The sequence below is a fragment of the Nipponia nippon genome, unplaced genomic scaffold (genome assembly GCF_047370975.1).
Source record: "Nipponia nippon isolate SJK-2023a ecotype South Korea unplaced genomic scaffold, ASM4737097v1 scaffold_6, whole genome shotgun sequence".
In the NCBI taxonomy this organism is placed as follows: Eukaryota; Metazoa; Chordata; class Aves; order Pelecaniformes; family Threskiornithidae; genus Nipponia; species Nipponia nippon.
Window position 1 is genome coordinate 63811673 of NW_028262380.1, and position 11189 is coordinate 63822861.

At 49.7% G+C, this 11189-nt stretch overlaps 1 protein-coding gene across 1 annotated transcript; it reads left to right on the forward strand.

Annotated features, from left to right (window-relative positions):
• Positions 1-191: 191 nt before the first annotated feature.
• On the forward strand, positions 192-10583 carry ENOPH1 (enolase-phosphatase 1). Its single transcript, XM_087737369.1, has 6 exons — positions 192-403; positions 3942-4043; positions 4826-5028; positions 7752-7884; positions 8172-8295; positions 9402-10583. The coding sequence occupies exons 1-6, from the start codon at positions 320-322 to the stop codon at positions 9539-9541; spliced, it is 786 nt and encodes a 261-aa protein (XP_087593495.1). The 5' UTR covers positions 192-319; the 3' UTR covers positions 9542-10583.
• The last annotated feature ends 606 nt before the right edge of the window (positions 10584-11189 follow it).

The window sequence follows — 11189 nt, forward strand, 5'->3', positions numbered from 1 at the left end:
CGGGGGTCGCTGCCCCGGGCAGGGTCGGGGACCGGGGAAGCGGGGCAGGCGGGCTCCGGCGCCGAGGCTGGGGCGGGGAGGGGGGAGGGTAACGTGGAACCCAGAAACGCCGTTCAGCAGGCGGCGGGGCGGGGCGCGCGCTCCGGGGGCGGGCACAGCCGGCGCGGAACTCCCCGCCGCCGGGGTCTCGCCGCCGCCGCGCTCGCTTCCCGCGATCCGCGGCCGTGCGTCCGGCCCGGCCCCCGCGCAGCCGCAGCCGGGGCGCCCGCCGCCGCAGCGCTCCCCCGGTACGCCGCGCGCCCCACGTGCCGCCGCCGCCATGGGCGTGCTGCCGGTGCCGGCGGAGGTGCGCGCCATCCTGCTGGACATCGAGGGCACCACCACCCCCATCGCCTTCGTCCAGGTGAGACCCGGCGGGGCGGGCGGCGGCGGCTTCTCCACGCGGCCGGGAGCCCCGTTAGCATCGCCGTTATTATCGTGATCCCCCCCAGCCCTGGCAGCCGGGGCGGGGGCACGGTGCCCCGGCCAGATTTCTGTGACTGCAAGTCCCCTTCGCTGGCACGGCCACCCTGCGGGGGGGAAGCGCCTCTCCCGGGGCCGCAGCCCTGCGGAGGGCAGGCCTGAGTTTCCTCTAGAAGTGTAAAACCGTGACACATTTTCTGTGTTTTTCTGAATAATGCTCGCGACAAAATAGGTCTCATTTTTCCGATCGCCTGCCTCTTTTGTGCGCAGGGGAACAGGGAACTGTTCAGATCCAGGGCAGTTCAGTAAATGATTTTTTTCATGGATATAGGGCAGTTGGAGTGCTCTGAGCCTCATTTAGGAAAAACCCTCGAGCATCACTGTTGCCCAGATGGCTGGAGCTGCAGCAGCTCACCCGAGTTTGCAGAGAGCCTGAAGTACTATCTCGGGGTTATCCACTGCCTTTTGCCTTCAAAAGGGTGGTACAGTCAGATGCCTCCAGTGTCACCAGAGATGGGTGTCCTTCCTGCAGCATGCACAGGACCAGTACGCGGGGAGGGCAGCACAGAGAGCGCCTCAAGTGTCCATGGGGAGGATTGTACTAACAGCGAATATGTATGAGTGGCTTCCCTTGCCTAGGAGAAGGCTTAAGACCATTGAAAATGTTCGTCCAGGTGCAGGAGCCAGGGGACTGGGAAGTCTGTGAGGCCAGCAGGAGGCATCTGGACAAACGCTGTAAATGTGCTATTAAAATTTGCAGTTCTCCAACTGCTGCGGGTCCCTCCTCTCCAAGAGGGTTTGGTCCCTAACCAGGCTCATGAGCTTCACAGGAGGGAGCAATTTGCTTCTGTTTAAGACACCAAATGGAATTATCCCTGCTCCTGCCATTAACCGGTATTTCTCCATGAGACATTATAGCTTTTGGTGGATCTTTTTTGCCAGTAGTTTATGAAGGTGCTTTGCGAGCCACATGATGTGCAGAGAGGTGAAGGCTCTTGCCAGGCTTTCTAGGTGTTTCTGCTAACACAGTTTAACAGATGAACAACATGACCTACATCTTTCCTGTCCACGTTCTTCCAGTGCTCTTGAAACTTCAGGTCTAGATGACATTACAGCTGCTTCCCTCCCCTCGATATCTTTCAGTTTAAACAGTTTGAACAGCTCAGATTTTTTACTAACAGGGCAACGAAGTTGGTTACATCCACCTTGAATCCGTTTTGCTGTCATGCAAATAACATGCCATACACCTGAGACGGTTTCCTACCCAAAGTCTTCCTGTTGCAGGGAGGCCAAATGAGTTCTGGTTCTCAATAAAACTCAGTTTGCTGGAAATCCTGAAAATGCTTGAAACAAGTTGTTTCACTTGGACATTCAGTTAACCTCCATAATTTCTGTTTCCCTTTAAAAGGTCCACTGCTGATTCTGTGGACATTTTATTCTTTAATATTAAAGGATTCAATTTAATCCTTTCTTTAGTATTAGAATTATTGAAGATGAAAAGTAAGGAAATAGAATGAGCCAGTTGATGGGTGGATTAAGGAAAGATATCAGAAAAGAGAATATTTGGTGGCCCCTAGTTAGAGGTCACCAAGTTTTCTCTTTTGCTGGGTCCACCCTGGCAGAGAAAAGTAGATGGCAGGGGAGAGATGTAATTTGATAAAGTACATCTCCTGGGATTTGCCAGATCTCCTGTAAAAGAGCAGATTGTCACCGAACTTCACGACCGTTTGCATGGACATTGAGAGGAAGATTGACCCTGGTCACTTGAAATCCTACAAGCGCTATTTACAGCATGCTATGTGGGTGTCTACTGATGGTAAAAATACCACCCTTTCTGTACTGGATTTAACATTGCTGTGAGCAGTTGCGAAAGCTTAGGAGGGCTGTCGAGCTGTGTTTGCTGACAGCTGTTTCTCCATCCTGCCAAGCTGTGTTGGGGCAGCCGCATCTGGGGCTGGACGCCGCTGAGGAGCCCGGCCGTCCAGCGGTGTGGGGGGGTGATAGCACGCATCTCCCCAGCATGCGCAGGAGATGGACAGAGCAATGGGAGCTGTGCACAGACAGGCTCAGGTCTCCTGCTAGCCAAGATAAAAGAGAAGCAGGTGAATTTATGAAGGTCAGTAACAGCCCCAGTTATACCTATTCAAGAGTTTGCAGCCACCAACTTTTGCTGAAAGCTGAAGTCTTGGAGACACGTTTTCAGAGCCTTTCTTCTTTGCCAGCACAAGAACACGAAACACTGCTTTTGGAAAGCAATTGGGACCTTTTGACATCCAAGTTGTAAGGGAAGTTAAACCAAGTCAGTGGGTCAGTTGTATTTCCCGTGGGTACTCTTTAATTTCCTCCATGATTTAAAAGATGATAGTTTGAAAGCAACTAAGCTCAAATAAAGGAAATGAGAGAGTAAATGGGGGTATTACAAGGCTGTTGATTTCCCTAGACAAGTTTGTGGTAATTTTCTAGGAATTTAAGATATTTTCATTTCCCCTAAATTTACATTGTTTTTAAAATATACAATGTGGAAAACACAATATTGGAGTAATAGAAAAGCCTGCAGTTCTGCCACCACATCACACTCTCAGGACCACCGTTTTCTTAATTCAGTAACAAGTTAAAGGTGACACACAGTGAGGAGAAAAATATCACTGGCCAGTTTTTGAGGAGTGATGAGCTCGGGTTAGTTTCCTCCCATCTCCTCCCCATCCCAAATTTTTCCCTGTTAAGAAAAGCTCAGTTCTGTACCCAAAGGAAGGAGCTCCCTGCCCTTCCTCGTATCCTGAGGCTCTTCCCACACCCAGAGATGCTGTCGCGGCAGCTGCTTGTGGCTTCTCAGTTGTGAAACACCACTAATGAGAGCAATTTGTAATTATTTCTGGTTGCCCTTGGGATCTCAGGGAAGGTTTATAATTCTCCTGTGGCACTTTTCCCTAACCCTGTTTCATTTCATTTGGAAGACTGTCCTATGGAGCTCAGTGTCACTGGACTAGACTTTTCTTTTTAAAAAGGTCTTCTAGCTCTGGTGAGAAGTTGAGATGTGTTTTCAGAATGACCTTTGTTAGGGCAAGCATCCCATTAAAAACAGAGTAGTATAACTTCAGAGTCAGTTCAGAGCACATTCACAGTCAGCCTTGTCATCCTCAGCTGATGGGAACTTGGGGTCATGTCTGCCATTTGCAACATTTTTTGGCAAGCCCAGGAAAAGTTACACCCACCTTTCCATCCTGGGATTTAAAAGTTGCAGCTACATAAGCCTTTATGCAAAAAATCGACCTGCACTAATCTTGGCCCAAGGTTGGCTCTGGCCTGCGATCAGGCAGACACCCTTGGCAGGCAGTTTCACAAGCTGCAGTACTGTAGGGGAAGCTCGAGTGGGGGAAATAACTGTACACACCAGCATGTGCAAACAGTTGCTTTAAAAGCAAGTCAGCCTTACCTTTGCCAGGTTAAAGGAGCTGCCTGTTTTTCTTCTGTGCTGCCAGGAGACTTTGTTCCCTTACATCAAAGACAACGTGAAGGAGTATCTGCGCGCTCACTGGGAGGAGGAGGAATGCCAGCGGGACGTCGGACTTCTGAGAAAACAGGTTAACCAACAGAGCTATACCGTGTCTGTCTGGGTTTTCACGGCATGCCTGAGACTTCAGGTTACTCGGACTTCCCCAGTCATCCAATATGAGCCTATACCTCTCCTTGTCCACCACGGAGGCTGGTTGCCATGACAGGCTGATTCTCCCCCACCCAAAGCCCGGGGTTGTGCTTGAGGAAGGGCTGGTGCTTGGTAGGCAGCAGCTCAGCTGCTTCCGTCAGCTCACCTTGGTCTTCACAGCCCCTGAGCGGGCGTCAAACCATGGCTTTTCAGCTTCATGCCTGCACTGTGCCCTTCTCTTGCTGAATCCACCACCTGCAGCTGCCAGGCACCTGTTCAGCAAGCAGCATGGAGGGATGGCAAAAGTACTTGTCCTGCACAGGGCAGGGTATCCTGCCTCTGTCCAGGGACACGACATCAATTTGAGACCTGTGGCTGTCTGAAGCCAACAGATGCATTTGCTTCTTTGCCTTAATTTCAGTAATTAAATACTTAAGCAAGTATAATTCTCATTAGAGTATTTACAATACAGCTACAGTAGTGCTAATTGTTGGATTTGGAAAGTACAATCCAAGCAAGTGTTTCTAGACACTACTGAAGTCTGAATTTCCCACTGAGAAAAGCATTCAAACAATGTTGTAACCCTTCATGTGAAGAGCAGTTCAAGCTGTGTCCTGCACAGAGGTGCATTGATGCAGGTCTTAGACCCCTTTCCTAAATTGAGATGTTGAGACTGCTCCATCTCTTCCCTCACCTCTTTTTATTGTGGATGACTTCCAGGCTCAGGAGGACTCCAGCTTGGATGGGGTCGTGCCGATCCCTTTGCAGAGTGGAAGTGGGGAAGAGGAGCTGGAGCGGGTCATCCAGGCAGTCGTAGACAACGTGCACTGGCAGATGTCTCTGGACAGGAAGACCACAGCACTGAAGCAGCTGCAGGGTCACATGTGGAGGGCAGCCTATGCAACTGGGCATGTCAAAGGAGAGTGAGTAATTGTGTGTGTAATTGTGTGTCCCTTGCCCTGGGGCAGGTATGGGGTGCATCTTTCCTAGGCATCTGTTAGCAGAATAGCTGCATAAGCTATTCCTGGAAACAGCCCCATGTACAAATGCAAATAGGATTACTACCTTGCTGGAGAAGCTAATATGTTTACGTTCAGTCGGGGCTTAAGCCAGGGCACTGCTGTGTCCATTTCAAACTTGATCATGCAGTGAAACACAAATCCATTGAGCTTAATCTTTGGATCTGGGGAACCAAAAGCTTACCGTAACCTCGGGACTGACCAAGTTGTCTCAGTCTCCACTGGGAAGATGACAAGTGGGTGAGAATGTTTCTCCTTAAGGAATAATCTGCAGGTACATGCTGGGTAACCGCCAGTTCTCCAGCCACCTGGGCAGGGTCCATAAAGGAGATGGGGTCTGAGAAACAGAACAAGGTAATAGAGGCATGACATGGGGTGATTCTGCTCCCACGACCAGCAGAACATTCATCTGGGACAACTATCTTCTGCATTAAAAATTCAGAAAATGCCTCAATACTTCTCTACAGAGATTTCTTGGTAAACCAAGAGACTGAGGCACAAGTATGACCTTCTTACAGTTCTTCATCTTGCATTTTTTTATCCCTGAGTTGCACTGACATTTTGGAACAAGCCTAAACAAGCTAGGGTTGCAGGGTTAGGTCCTTTCAGTTGTTTCTTCCTGCTTTGTCTCTTACCTGAGCATTTCCTGCCTTTCCGTTTCTTTTTGTCTTCAGGCTCCTCTTTATGTTTCAGCCACAACACAAGGGTGCATGAGTAGGGACAACTGGAGTTAAGCCTGACGTTATTTAGGTTGAGAGATACTTGGTTAAGCTATGCATTTCAAGTTCCTAAGGAAGTAAAACAAACTAAAAAAACTAAACTAAAAACTAAAACTAAAAAAATAAAGCGAAGTAAAAAAAAAAAAGTTCACAAAGTGTTTTTCCAAAGGAAGACGGAGGAAGAAGAAAAAGAGCTCACAGAAAAATTTAAACATCCACCAGAGAAAGCAACAAAACCCAAAAGCAAGTCAAAAGGGACAGCAGTCCTGTAGGTTTTCTTTTTAAAAACAGGGCTAATTGTCTTATAGTGGCCTAAAAACTGTGGAGCTACCCTTGCTGCTTGGCAGCATCCAAGGAGTGAGATCTCTAAAGTCTCCCCCTCACCCAGCGGTATCTGGCATATCAGTGTCTGAAATCCAGGCACTGAACTCAGCACGTGAAAACGTGAGGGTGGCTGGGAGTTTCTGCAGGTGCTGTACAAGCTCAAAATATTTTCAGCTGACACAAGAGACATTTAATAAATAACTATGAAAAAAAGTGAACTTTTTTTTTTTTTTAAAAAATACATAACATAACAAGGCCCTGAGCAGATGGCCAAGAAACTGGAGACGAAGAAAGGGCCAGCTGATTGCTACAAGTCTGAAAAACTTAGTCCAACACCTCCTTTTGCATCTATTTGGAGTCCTCTTTCTTCACACATTCAGCCTGAAGCTGAACGCTCAGATCCGCTTTTTGGGGCAGTACCTTTGGGCCTTGGCCCAGGTGGCCACACAGAGCTGTGCAGTGCAGGGGAGAAGGCTGCGATTTGGACTGAGATGAAAACTTGGTTCCCTGGGGATCACGTCTCCTCCAGCTCCTCTCTCCATCCTTCTGCCATATCAGACTCGAACCCCCTCCCTGCCCTTCTAAGGCTGTTTGTGGCCTTTGCTTAACAACTATCAATCACGTATTATTGTCAGACTCACTTTGTCCCTCTCGAGCATCCTCTAGCCTTCAGTTTCCTCCAGTACATGGGTCATCTTGTAAATGTCCTTTGCATACAAAGAGCTTTTACATACATCTAAGTGCAGCACTGGAGAGGTCTTATGGTATAAATGAGAAGGGTATGAGGGAACCAACAGACATGTCCGTTAGCAGTTACACAGCAGTTGCCTTGGCTTTGGTCCTCCTTCCCTCTCTCACAGCTTTGCTACCCGCTGCTGGGGTTGTCTTTGGGCGGCTGCTACCCAGGAGTTAGACAGAGCTCACATTTTGAGACTCAGCATCCCATTGCTAGACTGGTATCTTGCCTTCCCAGCACTTTGCAAGGCCAGAAGAATAAGGGAAGGGATGCTGCTGCCTGGTGAACTGCTGGTTCACCCTCTGTGGTGCAGTTAAGCTCATTTAGCTCCTGCAGCTGCAACCTCCTCTCTGCTCCTCCCTACACATGGTCAGAGCCTGAACCTATGGGGTGGGTTTGCCCCATATGGATGCAGCTTATGACCATAGCTCTTACCAATAGGGAAATCTTTGTAGCTTGCAAGGGAGGTGGGACTCAGGATGCAAGAGCCTGTCTTCTCTGTCCTCCCCCTTATTCCTCCCTCGCAGAGAAAAGCAGTGGGATGCCATTTCCACCAACCTTTCTTCCCCTCTCCAAATTGAAGGTGCTGGAGAAGCTCCTGCCAAATGTCTGAAACAGCTCATATCAGAGCTGCTGTCTGCATAGCAGTCAGTGAGCTGCTCAGTTGGCTGGAGCTAAGAATATGTCACCTGCTGCCGAAATAGACTCCCCAGTTGCAGAAGCCCTGAGCAGACTGAGAATGAAGTCCCCTTGCAAACTAATGGCACAGTTGTCACAGTGCCTTGGCTAAAGGTGTCCCTCCAGGTGCCTCTGGGTTTGCCCTTACCTGCTGCCCTGTTTTCCTTCAGAATCTTCGAGGACGTGGTTCCAGCCATCCGGAAGTGGCGGGAAGCAGGGATGAAGGTCTATATCTACTCCTCAGGCAGCATTGAAGCCCAGAAGCTTCTGTTCGGATACTCTACAGAAGGTGATATCCTGGAGGTAGATAACCTTATCGCCTACCTTATAGCTTCTCCCTCTGCAGAGCCCTTCCCTCCCACAACTGCCCTTGCCATAACGCTTCATGAATAGAGTCTGTGGCAGGAAGGTGGGGCAGTGGGTTTGACCCGCAGGTGTTAAGCTCAGCCAGTTGAGTATGCTAGCGTGGCTGCATTTGCCCCGCTGTTACTGTGGTAGAAAGGAAAGGGGACGTCTTGCTCAGGAGCGAGGTTTAGCCCTGCTCTTCAGGTGGCACTAAGCAACTGCCTTTGCTTTTCTCTCTCTTTCAGCTCTTTGACGGCCACTTTGATACCAAAATAGGCCCCAAGGTAGAAAGTGAGAGCTACAGAAGGATTGCCGCCAGTATTGGGTGCGCCACCAACAACATCCTCTTCTTGACAGATGTCCCTCGAGGTAGGTGGCCTGCCAGTTCTGCTGGCTCTCGCCTGTGCAAGGGAGGCAGGTACTCTGTAAATGTGTGCTGCTGAGTTGTCACAAGCATCCCAGAAATGCTGCAGACCACCTTGCTTTGGTGGTATCCACCTAGCTGCTGCCATGCTCCTTCCTCACACATCCAGGCTGTCACACAGTGGGATATCTGTGAGCAGCACTGCAATGAGGTGAAATAGAAATGACAAATAGGTCAAAGGACAAATGACAAATAGGTCAAGTAGAAAACCTGCCCTTGCACCAGCAAGCAAGGAGAGACTGTTGAAGCGGAGTGGAGCATTTGCTGGAAGAAGTTGGCTTGCCCCATTTACAAACAGGATCAGTGCTTTTCATGACCCATGCTTGGGGGAGCAGACTATGTCTGCTGTGCTGCTACGTGGCCCATGCGGTGGCTGGTTCTTTGTGCCACTTACCATTAGGTTGTGTTCAGCAGCAGGAAAACGCCAAGACTTGACCCCGGGAAAGCCAGGCTTGGGAAGCTAATTTAATTTCCTGCCTTTGCTGGAAACGTCTTTCTGGCAGAAATGGCACTGGCTTGTAATCTCAGTCCCCATCTCAGCCCCAGGAGTTAGCCCTTACCTCCTCCCCAGCACTGGCAGCAGAGCTGGTGGGAATTTGCAGTTACCTCCTTTTCCCTCTGTTGTCTTCCTGCGGCCTCTTGTGCTCGGGGAGTGAAGGAAGCTTGTGAGAAGTCACTCCTGGTGAGGGGGGGGCTGTTGGACTTGCTAACACCACAGCCCAACCACAGCCCAGCTTCTTTGTGACAAGGATCGAGCTGCCAGTGCGTGCTGCCTGCATGGTGCCTTGGACAGCCATCAGCTGGGAGAGGAGAGGAGATGGCGAGGCAGCCAGCTCCCGTCTGCTCGCATTATGCAGCAGCTACAGTCATCCACAGCAGGTCTGCTGGGAGCTGGTCCCTCTCTAGAGCCCTGCAGGGCCACATGCAAACGCTGCTCTCTCAGTCTCAATCTTTAAAAGCACTTCAGTGTTTTGGGGCATCTTCAAGCCTCAAAGACCCTCATGTGGAGAGGTTGGTAAGCTCATCTCCACTCTCCCCACCTCTGTTTCAGAAGCCAACGCGGCTGAGGAAGCGGATACTCACGTGGCTGTGGTGATCAGACCAGGCAATGCAGGACTGACGGACGATGAGAAATCATATTACAGCCTCATCTCATCTTTCACTGAACTTTTCCTGCCTTTCTCCACTTAGGGAAAGCAGTGCATGCACGAAAGACTGTGCTTCACCCGAATTGTCCTTGTGTAATGTTAGGTAATTTTGTCCATAATGAGAATTTAAAACCAAACCCACATCATGTCTTGGACCTGCAACTAGTGCAGGCAGGTATGGATAGAGAGTATGGTGTGGAGTCTCTTGTGCAGTAGGACAGAGGCCTGCAGCAGCCAGCTGGAGCTGGGAACAGGGTGAGGAGCAGCACCCATGAGCCCTGCTGTTCTTCCCCTTTCCCAGCTAGCAGGGATGCTTCCTTCAGACTCATCCATTGAAAGCTGGTGCTGAGACACCCCACCACGAGCTCCATCATTTTTAGAAATGGTCTGCAAATAAGGTGTATGCCCCCCTGTCCCAGAGGGACCTCTGGGGACCATGAGGGGATGTGAGCGTCTCCCTGCAGACAGGGTTGCTGGCTAAGTCAAAACTTTCAAAGTTAGGGGCCTTAGGATGCCCAAAGGAAAATGCCAAATGTGGCCTATAATACAGCAGGTTTGGGCTGCCACAGAAGAAGCCAGCCCTTGCTGTGGGCAAGCTCTTTCGACCAGGAACAACTTAAATCTTGGCTATATCCACAGCAGGTCTAGGTACAAAACAGTACAACTTGCATATGGAAGCTGCTTAGAGCTACACAGCCAGCCTACCAGAATGAAGTAGAGTATATATAAATATAGCTTTAAAAATTTAATTCTAGACCCACCTCACTGCTGCATCATGGTGCTGGGCTATGGAATACAACTGGCTAAACACCAAAGTCAGCTTACCGCGTTTCTGAAGTATCTCCCTTAGCACTAACCTGTGGAACTCCTTCTCAGTAGCCAGCATCCCCGTCACATGTTCATAGCACTGGTCAGCTGTGGGCAAGCCTTGACAAACAACTGCTCCTGCGGGACACATCCTGCTGCATTTAATGAGAATTAAAACCCTGACCTTTTCACCTACCCTACCTAAATTGTGCCAATTTATATCAGATGGTCATGGAGCTTTTCCTAAGGTAATAAATAAAAACACAACTTTGCTTTCATTGTGTTCACTCCATCCCAGTATTTAGCCTTCCTGTCTATCACCGGTGATCCCAGCACCTAAAGGCAAATCTCTGTTTTTTTTAAACCCGTGAACACTTTGTTTTCCTGCTTTCGCCCTCCCCAGTCCTTTATTAAAGGCAGACAACCCTGTCCTGCTAGAGAAGCCGTATTACCTCCCTGACCATCTTACCGTTTCGGTAGGGGCTTAGCGGGGGTGCAGGAGTGGGAGCTATAGCTAGGTTATACCTAGTAATAGTGGAGGCAGAGGCAGTCTGAAACCCCGGTTCCCTGCTGCTGGCACTTCGTGCGTGGGTGTCACTTGTTACTTACTCATTTCTGCATGGCTGCGCTCGAGCTTGCCCTTGCGGACAGCCAAAATAGAATACTAACGTGCATGTTGCCTTCCTGAGCTCTGATTTACACCTACAACTGTCCCTGTTGAAGGAGGCTGCTGTGTAGAGAATAAGCAAGAGACAGGCATTTTGGGAGGAAACCACATCATGCCAGCATTGCCCTTCTAAAACTTTGATGGTACCAAGTAAGTCTGTGAGGCAGCTAGGCTGGGTGCCTTTCTGGGCTGTGTAATGAGTGTGATCCTCCTCCTA

Bases quoted from the DNA above. Each gene is read 5' to 3' on its own strand.
- ENOPH1 (XM_087737369.1), top strand. From the start codon at position 320: ATGGGCGTGCTGCCGGTGCCGGCGGAGGTGCGCGCCATCCTGCTGGAC. The intron at 4,044-4,825 runs GTTAACCAACAG...GATGACTTCCAG, and splicing joins TCGGACTTCTGAGAAAACAG to GCTCAGGAGGACTCCAGCTT. The intron at 5,029-7,751 runs GTGAGTAATTGT...GTTTTCCTTCAG, and splicing joins ACTGGGCATGTCAAAGGAGA to AATCTTCGAGGACGTGGTTC.